Genomic DNA, 25,224 nt, shown 5'->3' with positions numbered 1-25,224 from the left:
AATTTCGTTTAATCGAAACTTCGTATAATCGAATAGCGCCATGTATTTAGCATAGGCTTTTCACCGGGACCGCAATATCACTTCGTATAATCGAAAACTTCGTAAAATCCTGCTTCGTAAAATCAAGAGTTTACTGTAACTATAGACCCATAGCACTACTTTCTGTTTTCTCGAAAATCTTTGAAAAACTCTTTTACAACCGTATCATTGTCTATCTGTGTAAATTTAATTTATTGAATCTCTCCCAACATGGCTTTATTAAAGGTAAGTCAACCATGTCTGCTGTTTTTAAGCTTGTTAATGACATTACTTTGAGTCTTGCCAACCAGAAAGCAATTATTGGGATTTTTTATGATTTAACAAAGGCATTTGATACTGTTAACCATTGCATATTGTACAGTAAACTTGTCCAAATCGGAATTAATGGCAATGCTTTAGCTTGGATAAAATCCTATATAACTAATCGTAAGCAGGTACTGCAATTAAACACTAATTGTAATGGTGATGTTAATCAGAATTACTCAGATGTCCTTATTTCAAATTGTGGAGTGCCCCAAGGATCTATTCTAGGGCCACTATTATTCATCATTTTTATTAACAACCTACCATCTCATCTGCATCAGAGTAAAGTCATTTTATGTGCTGACGATGCTACTACTCTGAGTTTTGGTAATAAGACAGGGGAGGTGATTGATATGGCACGCTCATCAGTAGCACAGATGATTGGCTGGTGTAAAAGTAATAACTTAAAATTGAATGGAAATAAAACATGTTTTTTAAATTTCCATCACAAAATTAGTCCTCCAGAAACGAGTCCTCTACTTAAGACTAATTCATCAACAGCCATTCAGCAGTCTAGCTCTACAAAATTTTTAGGGTTGAAATTAACTGAAAACCTTGATTGGCAATATCATATTGAGGATTTAGTTAGCAAAATGGCAACGGATATATATGATTCGCAAATTGGCTCCAACTACTTCATTAGAAATACTGAAATTGATATACTATGCCAAAATTCATTCTCACTTGGCTTATTGTGTAGTTTTATGGGGAAACACAAGTGCTGCTGCTAGGGCATTCTCTATGCAAAAAAGAGCTTTGAAAGTTATGGCAAATGTGTCGATCAGGTCTCCTGGAAAGCCATTATTTCTAAAATATAATATAATGACACTACCAAGTGTGTACATTTTTTACTGTGCATTATTTGTAAAAAAGAACCCTACCTTATTTTTACCAAACTCCTCGGTTCATGCCTATCTGACCCGTGGAAGTGAAAATATACATATCTTACAACAATTATGTGCCAAAAGAGGTCCACATCACTCTGCCTCGCTTATTTTTAACAAATTGCCTATGAGTATAAAACATATTTCAAATATTAATGTTTTTAAGACAGAATTAAAAAAATTTCTACAGCCTAAGGGTTATTACAATGTAAATGAATTTTTGTCTGATAGTTTATGACAACATGTATGTTTTGATGTCCTCCCTGACAATGTTCTATGTCACATGTTTGACCCATAGAACAATAAAGATATTATTATTATTAATATCCCCATCTGTAGTATGATACATGCAGATTTCAACAACATATAAATAAATAAACTTAACAATCGAATTAACAAAAATATTGTGCATGGGAATCACATTTTTACGGCTAATTGATTGAAAAAAACGCCATTTCTAACTGATGCAAACTTTCTTCCATTTTTAATCCCAGTTCTGCAGAAGTAGCTTCCCACAGAATAACCAAGTGATATTACTAGTTGACTCTCCTTTAGGGCATTCATATTATATTCTTTGGAGCTCCTCAGAGTACATATATGATATTTGAAATAGAAATCATTTATATAAGTACCTAGTTAAAATATTTTCCATTTGTTACTCTCCCTACTATGAGAGCAAAATAATAAACCACCACCTTTGATGATAATAATGTATCTTATTGTAACCATACGTCATGTACCATTTGGTTGGCTATGCTTCTTATATGTGCTCCTATTTCCTTGCTCCTTTTGCCTAGAAGAAGCTTCTCAGTATCAATAGGTACTCATATAGTTCTGATAGTTGTTCTGTAGACACTCTACTGATAGTTGTGTGTTGGTTAACATACTCTCAAATGATGACTTGAAGTCAGGTCTATTCTTATAAGGCCAGCTGGATGCCCTAACATTATTGATGAGAAGTGCTTATCTATAAGTCTCCAATGAAGAGTAAGGTGGATTAGAGAGGTTAAATAAGGTAGAAGTGCAATATGGATATGGTGGCTGAATAAGGCAATGCAATCATTTCTTTCAATTGCACCTTCTCCTTCTTCACTTCCTCCACTTATAGCTTATTTTACCTCTCCACCTAGAGATTTTTTGGCTTTTCTCCAGTAATTAATAACTAAACATCCAGTTGGCATACTTAAGTACAGACCTGACCTAATGGTATCATGCAGCTCCTGTACTTGTGAGTGACCATTCCAGCCCACTTAATTCTTTCTTACTTCCTACTTACTGACCCCTTTCCCTAAAAAAAATACTCAAAATAGACTCAACCTGAACGATTTTACTCTCAAATGTTGACTAAGCAATTCTTACTTGATGCTTCCTATCATTGGTGGTGAATACAAGTTTCATGTGGGGATGGCAATAAAGTATTTAGAGAGAGTTTACTTTTAGAGAGGGGTCTGAGAAGTACAGAATTTTTCTGATTATTGGTGGGCAATCCTTATCCCTAATTCCTACAACCGCTTCACAGAGGAAAAGACCTCTTTTAAAATGATGTACTAAAATTGGTAAATTAGAATGAAACAAACCCCAACTGTACTGATAATACATTCCTAATTATAAAACTTAATGGCACCCCTAAAAAGCCTATTTGGACCCTACATTGAGTATTTTAGAAATTAATTACCGTATAAGCGCGTGTAAGAGGCGCACCTTTTTTCCCAGATATTGCAGCCGAAAATGGGGGTGCACCTCTTACACAAACTTCTTATCTTCCCCCCCTCCCCTTCACCGGTTGCAAGTTCAAGGGGAACTGAGTGGCCTTGGTTTTCAGCATGAGTCAGTCATCTGAAACCCTGGGTCAAAATCAAGCGGCAGGCAGGGGAGTTTCTCCCTTAGTGACGTATTTTTAAAATGCTCCTGTTTGAATTTCTTGCAAGCATCGCACCGTCACGTCGGTACACCAGAGGGGAACATTGAAAAGATCGCGCGGGGTGATTCGCTCCGGAGCGCGCGCTAAATTTATTGCCACGAGTGGGCATCCCGCGGCATTTATACTGCATATAGTAATATTGGTGTCACAACCTGCGGTTGAAAAAATTCGAACGAGTGTGCTCATTGTTGGACTTAATGGTGGATAGAAAAAATCGGAAATAAGTGAAGAGCGCTGAAGGAGAGGTCGAGGGGAAGAGGGCTCCCTCCCCTCCGTATTTAAAGCTACGAGCGAAGGAGCAAGGGAAGAACACGTCCGATCTTGCATGTGACGTCGTTGCCTTTAAAGCGCAGGGGCGAAGGCGCAGCAATGTGATATACGCAGTTTGCGTTGCCTGAGTTTCCTTTCGGTTTCGTCTTGTTTGAATGCGTTTATGCTACGCTTGTTTCTTCCGAAATTGTGCTGTTTGGACTATGTTGAATATTAGTAGCCTTATTTTAGCTATAAATCTTTGTGTCAATCAATTAGAGCTCAAAAAACTTAAATGCTGTGTGGCATTTTTTTAGTGTCCCCCCCCCCCAAAAAATTTCTGGTACCCCCCCCCCCCAGAAATTCCTCGAACTTCCTCGAACTTCCTCCGAACTTATCCGCAGAACTTTTCCCGCTAAGGATTTTTCGCGCTAAGGTTTTTCGCGCAAAGGATTTTCGCGCAAAATCCTGTCTCGCAAAATCCTGTCTCTGAAAACCCTGCCTCTGGAAACTCAGCCTCTGAAACAGCCTCTGAAACAGCCTCCGAAACAGCCTCCGAACCAGCCCCGAACCAGCCTACCTGCAATGCAAGACTTATATAGGACTACTGCGGAGAAATACTTCTCCTTGGCAAGCAAGGGGAAATCTGTGCTAAGGCCTTAGTATTGCACTTGGAGTGAGAATTTTTACCATTGTCCTATCACAACTCTCTCTCCCTCCAACACCTCACCCCAGTATCTCCTTCCCCTCCATGTGTTCCAATGAACTATCCCTCTGATTCCTCTGATGTCTCCAACCCAGAAGTTGAGGGGAAAATTCTGGGTGCTGGCTGTTGTCTCAAAACCAGGGAATGGTGTTTTGCGGAGCGGCCGTTTCTGCAGGGGCAGTGACGCATCAGTGGGCGGTTGTTGAATTCGCCTGGCTACCCCTCCACTCCCTGGAAGAAGCCCTCCCCTCAAATGCTGTCTCGCCTTGCATAGGCAAGCTCTTTTTCTGGTCGTGACCTGCTGGGAGTCACATGTCTTGTGAGGCATGAGATTTTTAGAGCAATTTTCTGCTGGTATTTAGCTGGTAATGTTTCCTCTGGGATCATGAATTACTATCATTGTTTTCTGTAATACTTCTGATTTTTTGAATACTCTACTTTGAATAGATATCGTACGGTAATTACTCGTAAATTATTTTTGGCTACCTTTTTCTTGTGAGCTGTTTTTCTTGTTTGTGGAGTCTTACCCTGATCCAGCATGTGACCGACGGTTGGAGTATTTCCCTTGTCTGGACTTACGTGAAAAATCAACCAGATTTTACGACGTAACGTTACAGCTGTAAGATATACGTCGCGTTAGGTCTAATTCTTTTAGAACCTCGTGCGTGTCATACAATTGCTGAAAGATATCGAGGTATCTACGAGCTCAGAAGGTGACTCACGTAGCATTTGACCTCCAGAAACTCGGGGAATTGAACCTGGTAGACCGAAAAAGGTCAGTTGGTGGAATGGGGTAGGGATGAAACACGTTTCCATTGTTCCCCTGTAACTTGATATTTTCCTGTGGAGTCTCGGAAAGGAAAAAAACGGCAGAGGCATTAGCTGATGGAGAGCCGAGTATGGTTCCGTTAGGCCCTTTGCACACACACCAATTTTGGACGGCCGGTAAAATATTGGCCGATATTTTACCGGCGAAGCGATGCTTGCACACACGCCGGATTTTTACCGGTCAAACGATACGTTGCTAAGTTTTTGAGCCGGCGTCGGCGATCCACAGTGACAATAGCCGGCAGCTAACCGGCATTTTGCCGGTGCCGGCGTGTGGTCGGTACGTGTGCAAGCTCCAATGCTCTCCCATTGTTCACTATTGGAATGTGGACGGCCGATATTTTACCGGCCGTCCAAAATCGGTGCGTGTGCAAGGGGCCTTAAATCTACGACGTGGTTATTATCCTACGGCGCTGAGATTGCCCCGATTGTTGTTCAATCTCTTGGGAAAGCTCATGCCATTTGCCTGTCGTGTTTTGCCTTAAAATTTTCCACGGCTGCAATTCTATTGCAATACTCCTGCGAGAGCTTTTAAACAAAATTGTTCGTGAGTAGGACAAGCAACGTAGAGCGATGGCGTATGCAAAGAGAGGATCAGAACTCTTTCTACTCCCTCTTATGCCACCGCAGTTATCAAAATTTCCTCTTTCAAATAGTACTGTAAGAGGACATTTCGATAATTGTCGAAATTCCAGGTATACGTCTGCAACACCGCACGATAGGATAAAAAAATGTCACAAAATTTTTTTTCATTATAGCTTCGATCCTGAAAATAGGGGTGCGCCTCTTACACAAGCTTATACGGTATGTACAATAACAACCACCCATGCACTGGAGAGGATAACCATCTCAGGCAGTTCTTGAACCTTCAGCTTGCAAAGCGAGGCCTTTGCCCCACCACAACAAGGCCAGCATTATTGAGTTTAATTTACAAATACCCCTCGATGACTATCACTTGGTGTGACTGGACTCTTATAAAGTGATGGTGGAGTGGATAGATTAAATAAAGTTAAGGTGCAACATGTAGACAATAAACTATATTGACTCAGGATCAACTTTGTGAACACAACTTATTTTAACATTATAAGAATACAACAAAGTTGTTCTTGTCATCTACGATACTGTTGCAATTGCTAAGTTGGACTAAAATCTTCTCCATACTGCAACACTTTGTTTACAAGTACTTACCTTAACACCTACTTTTTTACCACTCCACTCCAATGTACTTTTATCATCACAGCCCACTTACTACTTTCTGTCAATGTCCTCGACTCTTTCCCCCATTATTCATCAAAATTAGCTAAAATTTAGTAACTAGATAAAATAGATTGCATGAGCTAAGGTATCAGCAATACCACAGAAAGTTAGGATGGCCCTAAGCAAAATTGAAGAAAATTTTATGTGAATTCAATTTTTTATTATACTTTTTGGACATTTTGAAAACACAATACAAGAAAGAGGTAGGTAGAGAGTACCAAGGTTATGAAGTTTATATGAGTGTTGACTATTAAGGAAGAATTAAGTTATGGGTTTTCTACTCAGATCAGGGATGTAAACTTGGGAGGAAAGAAAAAACATTTGTGGTACACTACATAGAAAAGTGGCAGGTGGATAACATAAAGGACTTTGAAGTCAATATAAAATAGGTTCAGTTAGCAAGCTGGTTCATAAATACAAAGCCATTGAAGTCAACAACAGTGAGGAAATTAAAATCACAGTTCAATCATGGGCCCAATCATCAAACAAGTGATTTCTTAGGAGGAGCAATGATAAAATGTTTATGAAATAAGGTTCAGATAGAAAGCAGGCTCATAAAAACAAAGCCATTAAAGTCAACATAAGTGAGGACATTTAAGTTACAGTTCAATCATTGGCCCAATCGTCACACAAGTGATTTGTTAGAGAGAGCAATGATAAAATGTTTATTAAGTAATGTTCAGTTAGCATGCAGTTTCATAATTACAAAGCCATTGCAGTAATAATAAGAGAGGACATTAATAGCACAGTTAAACTATGGGTATAATAAGAGGAATTTTTATGGAGAAACCTGTTTCAAATAAGGAATCTGAAGGGAATGTATGGGAACGGAATTCCTATTTCAGAGTTCGATAAGACCACCGAATAACATTGAGAAACGCTTAATTTCTCCTCATCGTCGTTTTCCTCGGTGGGACCATCGCCTTGTTAGTGTTTTCCATGACGCTTTACAAGTTGAAAATTACGATAGAGCTCTAAAATGAAGTTAATAGGGAAGTGCACTAGTGTTTCAAATGCACCAAATACATTTTTTAAATTAGAGTTCAGAATAACATAATGTCGTAAAACCACAGTTTAAATCCTAATAGTGAATACTTGATTCGAGATGACCGTCTGAAAAATGGAAAAATTCAAAGGCCGCGAAAACGGGTGTCCATGTTGAATATTGGCCGTGACGTCACAAGGCAGTAGCAGAAGGCAGCTTCTACACCGTTTAGTTCTACCACTATTATTGCATAGAAAAATTACAGAATTTGAGGGTATCCGTTTTTTGCTGTCTTAAAATATCTTCAGATTATATATGTGGCTGCTTCTCTTTTGAGTAAACGACTTCATAATTGCGTAATACATTAATATTCATTTACGTGTCAACTTCAAGTTTGGAAAGAGTAGTACGAATAGCACATTGAATCTTTAATAAATGCATGATGGCATTTATTTTTCGCTGGGTATATTTTGGCACAATGCCGTTTATCATGCCAAAATTTTTTTTGTAAGAACCGAGTCAAACTAATAAACCTATTTCAGACGTTTGCTGCAAGACTTATTCGTTGCGTATGTATTCACGCCGGCCGGAACGTTCGCCCTTCGCTACTAGAATCATGGGATGTTAGCCTTATTTCCGAGCTAGCTGGTTGTTGCAATGGTTCGCTGTCCAGGATGGGTTCAAGAAAAGATAATCTTGGTTGGGAGAAGGAAAATTCCAACGATTTATAAATGGTATACCAAACTTTGATGTATTTATGGTTACTGTTTTTTGAATACGGAGGACAGGTTCAACGCTCCATAGAAATGCGAGACGTTAAGGCTAATAAGGGGAGACCGCGTACCTTGCTGCATCTTTTTCAATTAGGGCGTTAGTTAGGCTGTAATTAATTAATTTTCATGCGTTACTTTTTACAAGTTATATATATAAATTCAAAATATCCTCAATTTTTCAAATGGGTTGGTTGGGGTAGTGGTAGAGTGCACGAGTCAAAGGGAAGATGTTACCCGAAGGACCGTGGTTCAAGTCTACGTTATGGCATTATTTTTTGTTGCCTTCATTGTGATCATACGGCGTCTAGTTTATCATTAATTATAATTGCAGCAATCATTGACATAAGACAATTTTTTATCGTCATTATGGCGTTTAGGTATTTTAGCAGTGTCATTACAAACGCCGAGATACGATGACTACAAGGGTTGGTGTGCGCTAAAATGTTAATTTTTTCTTTGCTTATACTGACCAACTTCCACATTAAAAATGAAAACCACTCTTGCAAGAGCACATACCATTAAAGGCTCGCGGCAAGCAACAATATGCGTACAGGCATAATTAATAAGAACACAAAGCGAATATAAAATGCCATATATCTCGAACACTTGTAATTCACATTACTCCAAAGGGAGTTTACTTACTCAGTACATACCTCAGTACCTTGTACTCAGTACCTACCAGTTTACCTCAGTAGCAGTGCTAAAAGAACCATTCTGAAATATAATTTCAACTAACAAATAGGATGAAACAAAAGTTGATAACCCTGGACCGGGCGCGCTGGCGTATAAAATACGTCAATCTTTGAAAACCAAGGATTTCGACATTGTACGTACATTCTGGGCTATAATGGTCTCGTGTATTCTTACAATGTACTTTGACTGCCTATATTGCGAGTTTTCAAAGTTCGAGGTATTGTAGCTAATTTTTTAGATCAGCAAGATGAACCCGTCACCAGTGGAGTACAAATTACGCCGCGCGACCTGCCGTGTACCTTTATATCTGTATCACCTATAAATGTACTAATTTCAACAAATAAAGATTAACTTTAACAAAAATCGTTTGTTATCATATATGCACATATCATGGGCAAAGTACGCATTTTGCCCGGTCGTGTAAAAAAACAGTCGCGCCATAATTCGTTAACCAAACTACTTTCAGTTTATAAATTACGTTGGTCTACGGGGAAGATGCTATATTTTGACTCAACACACTTTCTGATGTGACTGAGGTACCTATTAATTAAATTATTATAATATAAATATCAATTTGATCTTACAATACCTTCAAATGATCATCAAAACAGAATATCATCGATAGGTAAGAGTCAGGAGCAGCCTTGAACCATTTATTCCGTATAGCTTGTGCTTAAGGCACGGGAATGAATATCTTCTCCATGCTTTTGTTTCGACGTCGAGATGAAATTTGGAACAAAAAATCATTTAATATTCTATTTGGAATTCATGTTTTCGGTACTAGACGACATTTTTAGGAAGCAAACTCCACCGATTCCCGGAAACTCTCACCGCGCTAAAGAAGGCGACGGAATACAGCGATACTCCACTGGTGACTACTGCCTTGTGACGTCACATCTCAATCAAGATGGAGGCACTGTGTTTCAGCGCAACACGAAATTTTCCGACTTTCAAAACGTTTTAAAGTGCATACCCCAGATGCAGAAAATAAAAGTGACTATACTAATGTTTCTTTTTTAGGCTAAACTTTCAAATTCAGCAATAAAAAAAAATTAGTGCACTTCCCTATAATGAACCAACGGAATAGATAAATGTTCACCAATGTAATGGAGAGCGGTTCAAAAAACGATATATATTGAATGAAAAAGAGCACTACATACACTACGATACTACGATACCTATTAACACGATAGATATTAAGGAAAAATATTACAGATGATGGAGCAAAATAGCCATATAAAGCTCGTTGCGATCTAATCTAGCAACATACTTTATCACCAATGTGTCTGCCATCTTGGAAAATTACGTCACCGATGCTAGCGCCGCTAGTGGTGATTTGAGTCGCCAATAGCTGTGAAAATGACTACTCAGGGCTCTCCCTTGTAGTTTGGATACATAAGCATATATGGTCAACATATTACTTGGTGTTAATTAATTTCAATTGTGTCTATGGAACTATTGAAGACACATTAATGGGGTGGTTTCCAATTATTTTTTTATTGCCTAAATCGAAAGATTATTACTCCTGGAGTACGTATTTCACGCTTTTAGATTTTTTAATGACGATATCTATTTTTCGCGATTAAACGGAAAGTGAAAAATTTCAAGCGCGCGAAAACACGACGGCTAAGTATGAATGCTGGGAAAACTCCGTGTGATGTCGTTCTGGTTCCTGTTGCTGCAAGTGAGGTGACCTTGGGGTGACGCTTTGAGCACTGATACGACGCAGGATGCTAGCAGGTAGCAGAGTACCCTGCTAGCTGGTAGCGCTGGACTTAAATAAGGATTTTTAATACCTTATCAAACGAAGAAAAATTTCCAACCTTAGCCAGTTTTAATAGGTGATTATTAAGACATGTTTCCCTGAGCTCTGTGCGTAATGCATGCATTGGTAACCTCAGATGATGTAAAACTCCTATCCACTCGTATAGAAACTGGGTCCCTGTGGCGTCACGTGGAGTGGAATCGCATAGGCACCAATCTGGCCTTTTCAAATGGGGATAAAATTGACCATTGCCATTCGTCTAAACTGGGATTTCGAAAACCAAATAATTTGTATATTATGAATACACTAATGGTGGGTAAGGAATCGCAATCAATACATTTCGTTTTGTTTGATGAAGGAAACTACCCTATTTTCATTCATCTCCTACTTCTGACAACAACCATCAATGATCCTCATTATATTTTCCTTCTTACATTAGGCTAGACATTCATCATAGAAAATTGGAGTAGAATACAGTGGAACTTGGTTAGTACGTTTCTGAAGGGACCACGAAAAATGAACGTACTAACCAGGAAAACGTACTAACGAGGAAAGTAAATAATAGCAGTCGGGGTTATTGCAATCAGTGAAAAAGTCGTCATAATTACAATTACTATCAGTAGTTCTCATAGGATCGCCTTCCTGAACTCTTTTCACATTTAAAATCAAGAAAATGAGCGCTACCATGAAAAACAATACCATCCCAGTAAACACGTATGACTCATGCATGAGGTCATAAAGAAGTCTGACGAATTTGTAGGACTCCTTCAAAAGAGTCCCAAATGGCCTCATAATGATGTCTCCGTGAGGTCATATGCACTCGTATAGGAATTCTTTTCGCGGTCTCACACGACTCTGAAGGAGCTCATACAAGAGGTCTTATAGGACTCCTATAACAGTTCCAATATGATATAGGCGCAAATGTGGCGCCTCCACGAGTGTGATAATGGAACTACCTGGAGAACCAGAAAAATTACCCACTTCGTAATAATTCCGATAGATGGCTTTGAAATAGCCTACAAAAACGCCGGGGCCCCTGCCAGCCCATTAATTAATATTTCAAAATACTTTACGCACCTTATTTAAGAAAACTCTCCGATGACATAAGTACCCGACGTATCCAATTAAAATAAAGCAAAATAATACATTTAATGAGAACCATAGGTGGAAATAAGGCAGAGAAACAAAATGGAATAGACAACTTCATGATATTTATAAATTTATTCTTCATAATATTAAGTCAATAAACAAACATCAAGAGTTTTTGAATTCTTCCTATCTGCATACTTTACGCGGTCTCCGCTTGATACAGCCACTGCCTCTCCACTCTCTCCTAGGCGACACTACTTGCTGATGTCGGGTTCCATTTCATAACAGAGGCTGAAAAAAAACATTGAACTTAAGTTTGTTGAGAGTTATAATTGATAACATGATAACATCAAATAAACCAGATAAAGACTATTTATCTCATTAGCAGTCCCTAAATACTCCCAGGGCCGGTTTTAGCACCGAAGATGACCGTTTTAACTTGGTTAATTTTAGTAGTAACCGAATTAGTGAAATACTTTTGATTAACTCTTACACTTAATTACATTCCTATTGCATTAGAATGCTCTTAGAAGTTAACTTAAATACATGGTGAACGTTATTTCCATGCTTTATCGTTCCATAAGTTACATTACGAAGTGAAATCAAGCAAATTATAAATCGGTTAGCACTTTTGTTTGTTTACGTCATGATTTTGAGAACTGAGAAGTTTATAAACTTCAATGATCTTAGGGAAAACTGTTTTATGAACCCGAGATAATAAAAACACTGCTTGAACACGTACTAGATATGATCGAGATAGTGTATACTAGCAAAGATAATTTAAAATGCGATAACAGCAAATTTATAAGGATACGATGAATAAATGAAATGAAACATGAACAACAACAAAGGCACGTTACAAAACGTGTTCCACCTAAATATTTTACATGAATATTTACCGATACTCAATGATAAGCATGAACTTAACCAGCTTGGAAAATAGTAAAATTAATGGATTTTCTCATTAACAAGTGGATAAAGAATCGTACACATAAAATCATTGAAACTTACCTTCCAAGACTCCGTGCACGTAACACATCATGATGTCCACAAGGTTCGTGCCGATCTCAGATCCGATCGAATCCTGATTCACGTTCGTAGACACAAGGAAAAACACGAGCAAGAACTAGGCCATGGAGTACACACGATATTAATCATAAACTAGACGTCTGAGCTCAAGGCAGTAGAATAACACGACAACACAATGGCGGACCTAGCGGAAAGTGGAAGTGTCAGCTTATTTAATAGAATCGGAGGGAGAAGTTTATGAACCCATCTTTTAATATAAAGAGTTAATTGAAGGAAGAAAAAATATTATACACGCAGAAATATATAATTACGATTGAAATTATAATTCATTAACATATACATGACTTGATTTTTCAGGCCTCATGTGTGTGAGATCTTGAAGACCCCATGAAGTGTGAGGTCTTCAAGACTTTATGAAGTATGCGGTCTTTAAGACATCATTCATGTGACCTCATGAAGTGTGAGGTCTTAAAGGCCCTTTCATGTCTCTTAATGTGGAATCTTAAAGGAGTCCAACGTATGAGTTCATATAAGACCTCATTACGAATACTGTGTTGACTGGGATGTGAATAAAAATCGCAATTTTTCATGGGCATCCCGGAGACGATTTCATGATTACGGCGTCTATCTCCCGTGATTTATCCTATATATATTTACAGAACGAGGACGAGTGAAGCTCAGAAAAGCGAAGACAAGTCATTTTTCTTTCTCACAGCGTACTCGGAGAATATAACAATAACCCGGAGTAAGTCAACTGGTTTTTTAAACATAAAAATTGGGCAAAATTATATTGACTTTCAAATTACGGCAACAGCCGTAGACATTCGCTTCTGGAATGATACCTTTTCGATTGTAAAATCGATCGATATATCGACTGATGACACGCAAGATTATTAGATTACGACGTAATTACAAGAAAATTTTATATTAAACAGTTGAAATTTATTTTCAAAATTTGTCTAATGTCGTCTGCTTTCGTTCCGAGATCAATTATTTTTAAGCTAAGCTTCGCGTGGAGATCCTGAGGATCGTCTGCTCCCGCAACAGTAGTCAAGTAAATACGCACGACGTCGAGTTTATGGAACAGTACTGCTTTAGATAATGTGGAAATTGTCTGACTCATTTCTTCATCATGATAACTCGTGCAATAGCAGCAATAGGGAACTTGCATACATTTCAGAAACAGTTGTGAGCTCCAAAATCATGTAGAAATACATGTTTGCGTTTCACAGTGAAAAGGTTTTATTACTTTTTGATGTCGTTAGCGATATTTTATTCATTAAAGTTCAAGAGAATTTTCAAATACGAGTGGGACTCGAAAACGCCCGATGATTGGCTAGCGGCAAATTGACGTCATAGTTCAGTACGAGGGTACGAGGAAGCGAAGGAAGCAGCATAGGCATTTGGACACAAGCGACGGCTTGGTTGTGAGTCATTTCTTAGTTCCAGTACAGTGAGTCCTCGTTTAACGTCACTTACCGTTCCTGAAAAATGTGACGATAAACGAAATGACGTTAATCGAAACATATATCCCATAAGAAACAATGTTAAAAGTGAATATCGGCTTCTATACGCGAAAAAAATTTAGCGTATCATATCTGGGGCATTTTTTACGATGGGAATTCGATATGGTGGTCGCCCGGGCAACATCGTCGCAATTAAAGGATCCAACCGATGTGCATCTGAAATGTTTTATAGTTCATAACAAAGTGAGACTTGCGTATAACATTGGCGAAAGCGTATACTCATGTGAAATGTGTATTCTTTTGGCAGTCCGGTAGAGAGTCTTACGGTGAACTTATTTCCACCTCGAAGCTGTCGATGATACTTTCAACTTAAAAATACCTTGCCTGGAGGGTGACAGGAAGCTCTGAGGAAGCCAGACTATTAATGTTTCAATTTAGTAGCGATAATATAGACGAACTTCCAACACAATCTACCATCTTGTAACTCAAAACCCCGAAACCACTTCCTATTCTGCAGAAAGAATCGGTCAATCGCATTTCGATTAATATAATAAATACAACGTCTTCAGGTGTTAATAAGTTACTTTTGTAATTAGAAGGCCTTCCTAAAGTAACATTAAAATTTTAATATTTTCCAAACAGAGTCTTTAATACATTTTGGGAGCTTTTCTCACGATATATCTGAAACCTACTCTAAAGGCGAGCTCATCGTCATTGCGATCGGTTGTCACTTAAAAATTCCGTATCGGAAATCCTAGAGGGATGACCTTCGACGATGACCATGATCACCTGCACTCTCACTATCACTGGAACCCGTGGTGAAAATATCATCCCAATCCAATTTCTATTTGGTTTTAACTGGGAAAGAGCAACATAGAACTGCACATTCTTTGGACAACTTTGGGTTTGACTTTCCCTCAAACATCCCATTTCCCCTGTGGTGCACATCAGTCCTATCTTTATACGATAGCCTAACAACCTTTAAATGGATCCTTGGTTTATCCTGACAACCAACTAAATGGAAATTGCTGATCCACACGTCTTCCTCTATCTCCACAGTTTCCAAATCAAGGGCCGCGGAACATTCCTCATTGTGACTCAACTTTTTCTGAAAAGCAAGCCGGCGTAGAATAAAATTAAAGAATGATGCGATTCATTTTTTGTGACCACCTCTGGATTCCATTCTTTTTCCATCTACAACTTCCTTTATCTTTGGGACAAGACGATGTTTAAATATTTTCATTAATTTATAACAAAATATAAGTTCTAAAAATACCCAAAAGCCATTTTATTAATCCGCACTGACGAGTGTAAATTAATGTGGAAGATGAATGCTGTAGACGTAGTAGTTTTCCTTAGGTTGAGTTGCAAAGTTCATGAAGTTGACAAAACGGCTAATTTTTCGGTGCGCGGAGTCATTTATATTGCACTGGCCGTGTCTATACATTTTTCATTTTTTTTGTAATAAAATAAATCAGAATTTAGGATAAAATTTCCTTTAAAATGACATATAGTTCATTATAATAGCATGCAGTGAAGCCAGGGTATAAATTTGCAAAGTACTGCGGCACATCATTTTGACGCCGACAGTAGAAGAAAACGCTGTCTTCTTGGCTGGCACTCGAATGCATGAGGATCAACGTTGCTCTATATTTTCATATTTCCTCCCTTGATTTGAAACATCATGGAATTTTCTATGTCCTTCCGTAACTGAAATTGAACAAGTACCTTAATAATTTGAGTCCATCGTAACCATCGAGAAACACCTATCTCGATTTTTGTTGTGAAGTTGAGTTTTTATTCTACGGCGGCCGAATTATCGAAAAATCTCAGTTTCAAGTTATTCAGTCAATGAAATATGGAAATATTATTTATATTAAAGTTATCTTCGCTCACATAGCGCACGGGTTTATCATTCCAATTATTATACTCTTATTTTTCCGTAACGCTTATCCCGACAGACGGCATGCATCGAGGCTTTTCTTCTAATTTCCTCCGTGGGAATGCAGACGAAAATTTTTTCTGGGGTGTTATTGCACAGAGGAACAATGCACCACTTGTAATTTTTCCTTATTTCAGCCATGTTCTCCTTTAAACGCAACGTGGCTCTTCCAAACCTGCAGTTACTGGGCTTGGATCTTGGACTCGTACTGAACTATGACGTCACGGCCAAAGATTAGTGGGGGCGGTATTTTTTAGCCCGCGAAACTCGGGAGACTTTTGGGAGTCATTTTCTAGGGTAAAAACTGAATTTTAAGCGGAAAAAAGTATATTGCGGTACTAAGTGTTTACTGTTGTATATCAGCATACTGTTTATAAAAAGTATGCAATTTCCCTATTGCCCACTCACGAACTTTGTGCGCAGCAGTGGGCACTCCCAAGCGCTCCAAAGGCAACAGAAGGTGAGGAGCTCGGGGTGGGGAAAATTGGGGCTTCTTATTGGTTGTAGTTTTTCATAGTCAGACATTCCCGAAAAATGGCCGCATTTTATTTTTCATCACGTCACAAGAATTCAGAAATGCATTTGGATAAATTACGGTAGAAGAAAGAGATGTGGAATGAATGGAAGAATGTTAATGACTAATGATAATAAATTAAATCATGAATTCAGACGTTTGCGACCCTTAAGAAGACACTAGAGAACGAATTGCGGGTTGCGTCACGGCAAGCAATTGAGCGTACTAACCAGGAAAGCGCAATTTTTTCAAACGTACTAACCAAATTCTTTTACCTGTATTTTGTTCGGATGGTACCGGGACCGAGGGAAATCGCCGTACTAAGGAGGAAAACGTACTAAGGAGGAACGTACTAACCAAGTTCCACTGTATATTGTAGTATCCATTGCTGTATTGCCTGGTTCAGAAATTATCATACTCTACTAGACTCGATGCTCGTGAGTAATTTTCAACTCGACTCGAGATCAAAAAGTGCTACTTGCGCATCCCTATTATATTCCGAAGGAGCAAATGCAGACTAGGGATCCTGGGACAGGTATATGGTCAAGATACAGTGATGCATTTGGAAATGTACCCAAAGTCACCATAGCAAAACACTGTTGAAGCTGAAGTGGAAGCTTATTTATCAGAGATGAATGCACCACCAAATTCCTTCCCTGGGAAATACTGAAAGACTTGTCTCTCCTACCCAAGGCTGAAAGTATTAGCGAAGAGGTTTCTTGCCATACCACCATCCACTGTGTTCAGTGAAAGACTTTTTAGTTAGGCAGGAAAAATATGTGATGTAAAACGCATCAGGCTTTATCTTGACAGAGTGAAGATGCTTTGCTTTCTGAGCAAAAATTTAAAGTCTGTAAAAGGAGACTAAATTCGTGAGACATTATTGATAATGATAAGATATGTTCAATAAAAGATAGATATTAAAGGAGATACTTTTATTTTAAATTTAAACATGAGTGCTAATATTCTAAAGTAATACCTGTGAGGTAACACCACTTTTCAGGTATTTTCTGTTTTGAAATTTAGCTATTGTATTTTAATTACACAGTGATGAGTGATGGTTTTCCGGGTTTACACCGCGTTGATTCATGTTTTTGCGGACAAACAAAAAAAAAACATTAATCAACACGGTGTAAACCCGGAAAACCATCACCAATCAACTCACCGCGGAAGCCTCCGTAATAATTACATAGTGATGATATGAAAGGTGCTTTTGTCAACTGATTCTTTCACAGAGTAATAATTTTTGAAGTGGTTGTCTTGTTGCCTGGAATTAAATGATATTTTTCTTGGAGCCTATGGTGTCAAAATCGATGGAATCGGTATCGGTAGGATCGGAATCGATTGTCAGAATCTGAATCGGGATCAGAATTGGTAAAATTTTCGAATCGACCCATCACTAATATATATATATATATATATATTTACAGCATGCATAGGCTCTATGTAAATGCATGAAAAGTATTATTTGTGCAGAAATGTGATCAGTATTTTGTTAATTGTAGCGATGTTTTAACTATAAAGCCTGGTATCATAAATTCCTCTTTTTAGTGTAAGTATATCATTGCATAATCATTAGAAAAAGCAATTTATTGATCATTGAAAAAAATAAATATGCTCTCTCAAGGTATCCTCCCAAGAGAGGCATTCCCTGTTGTAATCCAGAAATTTCTAATGGGAAATCAGGAGATCGTTCGTATCTTGGTGAACTTCAATATCTTATATTTGCGAAAGAAATTGGAAATAGGATTTCTTCTGCCATCAAGTCCTTAGGATATACTCCCATGCCTTGCATAGCACAATTTCGATTAGTGCAATTTCGATATAGCGCAAATTTGTTCCTCTGGGAAACATTGCAATGCAGTGTAGCCTAATCAAAAAACTTTAACGCTCTCATGATAAAACGTGAACTTGCGCTAAGTACTTACAAAATTGCTATCATTTTATGCATATTAATAGTATTGCTTTCCTCAAATCTTATTTTTTGTTTATATATTAATGGAACTCCATTGCTGTGCAATGGCCAAAAGCATTACTTGTCATTGGGTCCATATAGCCGGCCTATCGAAGTAATTTATCCCTTCTCCTTGACAGAATGACAATAGTTGGTAATTTAGATCATTAATTAAGCATGGAGCTAGTTGAAATGAGTTTTTTTTTAGGCAATACAGTTTGAGACGTAATTTCTACCATCATAGGTTATTGGGGGATTGACTTCCAGGTAGAGGGTCTACATTAAAGCCTTCAAGGTCATCGGTAATCACAGGGGGGAAATGGAGTGGTGGCCGAGTTGCGTATGAATAGCATCAACACATAAAAGGGTCCACAATAGAATCTCAACACAATCTTCATTCCATCCCAGCAGTCGTAGGCCCTCTGCATCTCAGGAATACACAGCAATACAGTGCAGCAGTAGAAGGTGATTTCCGTAGAGCCATACAGAGTAAAAACCAAGAGAACAATGGCAAAATATAAGATGCGGGTGGAAAAATCAAGAAGTTATCGAGAAAAATCATAAACCTAGAAGAGAAATTGAAAGAGGTCAATTGCTTAGAAAATGGAGAGCGTCAAAGCAATATTGCACGGAAGTTTAAACTCATGATGCCTGACTCTGAATAAAGATGAAGTCAAAACATCAGTGACCTCAGCCGCACCAATTTCAACCAAGCGGTCAAGACATACGGAAAGTTCATTGTGAATCTGTACAAAAAGACGAGAGTGGTAATCGCTCTGAGACATTTAGTGAAAGCTCCGGTTGGTTCCAGAATTTAAACGGCAAGCAGGTATTTTCAGTGTGGCGATATCAGGTGAATATGCAAGTGTTGATAGCGCAGTCACCGCAACATTTTCTGATGAACTCCAAGCTGTGATTGAAAGTGGCTCCTTTTCCCCCTCAACCAGTTTTTAGTGTTGACGAGACGATATTGTTTTGGAAAAGAATGCAATCTCGTTCATTCATTTTCATGGAAGGAAAACCTGGGTCAGGTTTCAAGGCATTTTAAGACTGTTTCACGTAGCTGCTAATGCCTCGGAGGACTTCAAATTAAAATGATTATTATCATTCATAAACTCCACTAGCTATGAAATGGCGTTCAAAGTAGCATCTGCCTGTCATTTCGATGAGCAGCAAAATGGCCTGGGTGACAATAATTGTTTTTAGACTGGTTTGAAAAATATTCAACTGCCGGCAATGCATTACGAATCCTTGAGATAGCAGATGTTAGCCCACCCACACGACAGGAGGGAATTTCAAATGCACGTACAAATTTTTTTAAACGTGAAATATAAGTCTTTAAATGCATTCCTACTATCTTTAAAGACATTTTAAACTATAAGCATTTATATAAATAAGGTTTTCTGAGGCTATTTATGGGAATGTATATGGTTTAGAGGAAATTCGATACCCAACACCTATACTACCAGGAATGCATCCCTATCTTTGCAATGTTAAAACTAGAGATGTGCGAATAGTATCCGCGAATACTCGAATACCTCGAATACTAGAAAGTATTCGATATTCGAGATTTCGAATAGTTATGCGAAAAGTACCGCCTCGAATACCTCGAATACTTTGAATTTCGCGTCATACACTGTCGCACGCACGTCGTTGGTAGTGACTCGGAAAAATGTAGAGAACTGTAGTCATTTAGTGCTCGCAGCGCCGTTTTACGCAAGTTGACGAATTGGATCTAATTCGTGGATTTTAGCGGTGAAAAGTGTTCGACGAGGGGAACCGAAAATAGTCGGGTGAAAAAATCCGAAAATCCCCGATTCCCCCCACCAGGAGAAACTCAGTGCCGTGGGATAGCAACCTTAGGGCATTTCCCACGATCCTCTATCCTCCTCCATTCAGCACTCGCCTCAACCACTGACGCTTTCCTCTTCTCCGAAATCAAGCAAAAGGTCCCAGCTCGCGCAGGGATCGCATTAAGAAGACCCCTGCTTCGAAAAAAATATCGAGTTACGAGAACAATAAAAACGTGTTTCACGCCCTCCCCCCTTTTCTCACCCACTGACCTTTTTCTGGCTACCTGCTTCTAAGTTCCCCATTTCTGGAAGTCAACTGCTGTGTGAGTACCGTGGGATACTTACATTAGCGCATTTCCCAAGGTCCGGTATCCCTCTCCATTCAGCACTAGCCCCCCTCTGAGGCTTTCCTTTTCTTCAAAATAAAAAAAAGGTCACAGCTCGCACAGGGATCATATTACGAAGACCTTAGCTTCGAAAAAATACGCGAGAACAATAGAAACGTGTTTCGGGCCCTCCCTTTCCTCCCCCACTGACCTTTTTTTTCCTACCAGCTTCGAAGTTCCCCATTTCTGTGGAGGTCAACCGCTGCATGAGTCATCTATTAGCACAAAGGGTGTCTAAGAATGACTTTCGTCAATTGATGTTACACCTTTATTGAATTGAAATATTAGTAATGTGCGCGTAATTTCAAAAAGAATAAGACCAAACACGACGTATTTCTGAGTTTATTTAAGCATTTTACGCAAAGAAATAAATGTCAAAACACGACGGAGACTTAGCATTCTGGCGAAACTCGATATGAGCAGCAGAGCTTCTCGGAAGTTGATGCGGTATTTTTTTTCCGAAAACATAGATCAAGTTACAATTTATGAGTGGTGCAATAAATCTTTATTGTTACAGTCCCAGACCAAGGGATATTTTCTCAGGATATTTGGTTTCTCCCAGATAGCAATTCCAATTCATCTTCTTATCTCATGAGAACTCCCAAAGATGGACGGAAAATAATTGAAGAAAATCCGGTGGAAAAGAGCTTGTATTTTACAAAATGCCTCAGATTGTCAGCTAGCACTTGGCAGCAGTAGTGGGGGTAAAGCGATGTTAGTTGAATTAATTATATGCCCAATTGTTTCCATAAAATTAAATTATTCATTAATCTGCTAAATTCCTGTTCGAATCATTTTAAGGAAATCAAAATTACTCCCCAAAATCTTGTGTTGCCTGCTGCATAGGCAACCGAGTCAAACATTCCAGCATTCATCATTTAGTATTCGTGGTATTCGAATATTCGAGCTATGATTTAATATTCGAATTCGATATTCGAATTCGAGAAATCTGCTATTCGACCCATCTCTAGTTAAAACGCTCTCGTATAACACAAAGGCCCCAAGGACCTTGCGCTATACGAGGCATGGGTGTAAAGCATTAGGGCACTTCCTTTTTTACATTCCCACGTAATTTCGTTTGCTGTTGAGGATCGAACAGTTTTTGTTTGGACACACGAGAGGAAGGAAGATGGGGAAGGGCTAGCGGGCACATTCTTCATAGAATTTTAGGTAAAAATCAAAACATCTCTCTCTGTGGTCTTCAGAACTCTTTTTTTACAGGCAATGAAGAAGGGCTTCGCTTGACTCTCGGAGTGTATGTTTTCTTTGAAGTGGGGACGTGGTTCAGTGGCATTGCCAAGTTGGTGTCAATTTGGGACTTGGAAAATTTTCAACTCCTAGGTGGTAAGATTTTTGTCAGGGACTGTACTCAACCATATTAGGCATGCCTTCATGGAAGCATCCTTAATTCATGCTGATTTTGGTACTTTCCACTTAAGTTTGGAATTCCATAGGATGTATATTCATTCTATTTCCATAAGTGTTGTGAAAAAATGCCAAATAGCATCTCAAATACTTTTTTCAGAGCATACATAGTCAGGTTAATGGTAAAGATGTAAAATGGTAAGGGTAAAGATCTCCTATGCTACCCTAGAAATTGCATATTTGAATCCTGCCTGAGTGGTTGCTGTATGTGAGTGCCAAACTATGTAAGAGACGACAGCACAGGCTTAATTTTGCTAGTTACATAAAGGCATGATTATTATTATCACTTAATTGAAAATGGCCATGCAAACAACAAGTGCAAAGAAGATACACGCTTAGCAACTTGAAGGAATGTTTGTTGGATCACTTTGTTGTGTTAGATGATTTTAGGGATGACACTTTGATTGTTGTAGGGATGAGAGGACTTTGGGCATTTCCCAGCTGAGGGTCAGCCTGGCCATCTTGCCATTCTTTCACGGCTTTGGTCTCATCAACTTGCTGCGCATGACGGCGCTCGGCTTGAAGGTGGTCGTCATGAATCGCTTTGAGCCACAAGTATTTTTTCGAGCCATCCAAGAGCACAAGGTGCGTATGTATGTACATATTTATGTCTTTGTCCTTGCTCTTTCCTCTTGTGTTGTGCCCTTGATTGCCATGGCAGTTCAAAGGCTTTGCAAGAGAACCTCTGATTTGTGAAACCTCAATTTGACGAATTGCTTTTTCTCCCCTTTACGGGTTTTTGGATTTTGGTTGGTAATTAAAATCTCTGATGGTTTAACTTTTTTCATTTACGCCAATGTTTTGCTTTGAAAATAAAAGCATCATCAGGATTTCATAAATTTGTTTAAAGTATTGATTGGATGGAATCGGAGCTGAGGCCATATCGTAACTGACAATAATCAACTCCGAAAGGCCATGGAAGGTGGAATTTGCTTAATTAAAGTGGTCAAGGAAAGAAAATCAAGCCTCAATGGTATTATTTTATGAATTGCCCAGCCACTATCTTGGAGTGATTCAGTCTCTGTTTAATGAAGTCCAGTGATTTTCCGTGTCAATACCTAAAAAGCGAGCTCAGAAACATTTCAACGAGAAGGGGAATTTGCATTCAACATACTGCTTTCACTTCATCAAAGTCTGAAAAACAGATTACAGCAAAATCTCTTAAGAACAAACCGCTGTACAGCAAAGCACCCATTTTAAGTAAAAACAGAATTGTGGACCTAATTTGACTCGCATATGCTTTGTTTGCACTTTCACTCTCTATACACACACCTCTTTGCAGCTAACATTTCTGTGCAATGAAATTAATTTTTGGCACTGTAAAAGATTTTTCACCTCTTTAGAAGAAAGTAATAAGATTCAGGAACTGACGCACTGAGGAACGTTCCCAATTTTGCATTTCATATAAGGTGCTAAGTGCAGATTTTCTGTGAATGGCTTACGAAATGATTTCTGTTTCATTATTGTGATTTGCTTTGTTTTGAAGACCATAAATAAGGTCCATTTTGAAGATAATGCTTTGAATTTGGACAATTTTTGGAACCGCAATTCAGCTAAAGTGACTCGCTTGTAGGTGGCTATTGTGATGTCAAATAATTGTCCCAGCCATACCTGGCAAAGACAAATCAACTTACGCTTTAGCAGCAGTATGTGACATAATGTCTGGGGCAAAGGGGAATCCATTGATGCCATGTTTATATATCATGAATTTTCCTCAGAGATCAAAATTTATTTAGTATAGTATTTGAGCAGTATAATAGTGGAGTGAATAGTAAAATATTTTTAACTCACCCAGTAATGAGTTTTTGTTGCATTAGAACTTATTAGCCTCTATACGACAAACACGGCCATGTAACAAAATATTTTATTATATGTTTGTTATGAAGAGGTTTGCCGCATGAAAAAATTCCCAGGAAGATTCAATCCCAGGGAATCGAACCACTGACCTCCAGCTTTCCATCCCATTATGCTATTCAGGTTTCTGAGTTTCCATGGTAGTTTTACTGAGGTTCATAGTGTTAGGTTTTACATGCTCGCGGTCCATCAATGGCATTGCAATCCAAGGGAACATGGGCTTCAAAGAACACCCTACCCTAAGGAGGACCCCATTCCACTGCTAAATCCACGCTTTGTGGTAAATGAGGAATATTTCCATTCTGCCTTGTGAACATTTGTGAAATCCACATTAATTTCTGTGGGGAATAATTAACCTGGTCCGGGAATGAAACCGCAGACATTAGACTTTCCAGGACACTATGCTGACTACTATGCTATTGAGGTTCATTGTGTATATCACAGTATATGCTTGAAATTTATCCTATATTTCATAGAAATTTAGTGAGGTAATATTTTTTAGGTTTGTCGCACTCCTTAGTGTCAAATACATTTAACCCAAATGCACCAAGGCAACCTCACTTCTTCAATGGGGAACTTGCATGGGTCGTCGATTGCTCTAAAAACTATTTTGAATAAGAAAAATGGATACATTAGCTCACAAAAATACCTAAAGTTTCTCCATTCACCATCAAAAGAAATAAAAAATTGAGATAAATTTCTTTGAGCCGACCACTGTTTGAAGACACGTGAGCATTGCTGAGGCCAGGCGTGACATCATAGGTGCCTAAACAACCCTAGGAAGTTGGGAAATATACTGAGCGCATGCTGTAAAATTTGTTTTGAGGGAGTATTTAGCCGCTCATCGTCGCTTTATTTTGTTCTGTTATTCTTGGGCAAGTTTTCCTATTGCTATCGTGCCACAATTATTACTTGGGATATTAATAATGCAACATCGGGATGATGAAGTACAAGTGTTTCACTTCGTATGTTTTAGTTATCAGAAAAATGGATGATAACGTTGCCGCTCGTTCGAATAGTACATCTGAAATTCATCTACATCTACATAGCACCCGGCAAGCCGCCTAAAAGGCGTGTGGCATTGGGTGTTAGGGCACCAGCCTTTTTTTTAGCACACCAAAAATTGATGCCACGACCCTCATGGACTATGTTAAAACAAATTATTGCTATACGTCGGCGGCAAATCGAGATGTAAAAGAAACTTCTTATACCGATCGTAAGCTTACTAGCTGTTAGGTTGATTTTGTTGAGCTTGTTAGGTCGATAACATCAACTTACAATTAACGTATCCCCCCTTCCAATGGCCATGGCTCAGACTCCTACAACGATATTATTTAGGTACTATAAAATCTTTGGATTAACTGCTCCA

General features: G+C 38.6%; 1 protein-coding gene across 3 annotated transcripts in view; it reads left to right on the top strand.

The window, feature by feature from the left end:
• LOC124168318 (luciferin 4-monooxygenase-like) overlaps positions 1 to 25,224 on the top strand; it is a 97,910-nt gene that overhangs the window by 20,536 nt on the left and 52,150 nt on the right. For all 3 annotated transcript variants that reach the window (XM_046546488.1, XM_046546487.1, XM_046546486.1), the window contains exon 4: positions 22,415 to 22,586. In XM_046546488.1, the coding sequence (XP_046402444.1) occupies positions 22,415 to 22,586 (172 nt within the window). The remainder of the gene's footprint in view (positions 1 to 22,414; positions 22,587 to 25,224) is intronic.

The sequence above is a fragment of the Ischnura elegans genome, chromosome 11 (assembly GCF_921293095.1).
Source record: "Ischnura elegans chromosome 11, ioIscEleg1.1, whole genome shotgun sequence".
In the NCBI taxonomy this organism is placed as follows: Eukaryota; Metazoa; Arthropoda; class Insecta; order Odonata; family Coenagrionidae; genus Ischnura; species Ischnura elegans.
This window is presented reverse-complemented; position numbering and strand designations above follow the sequence as displayed.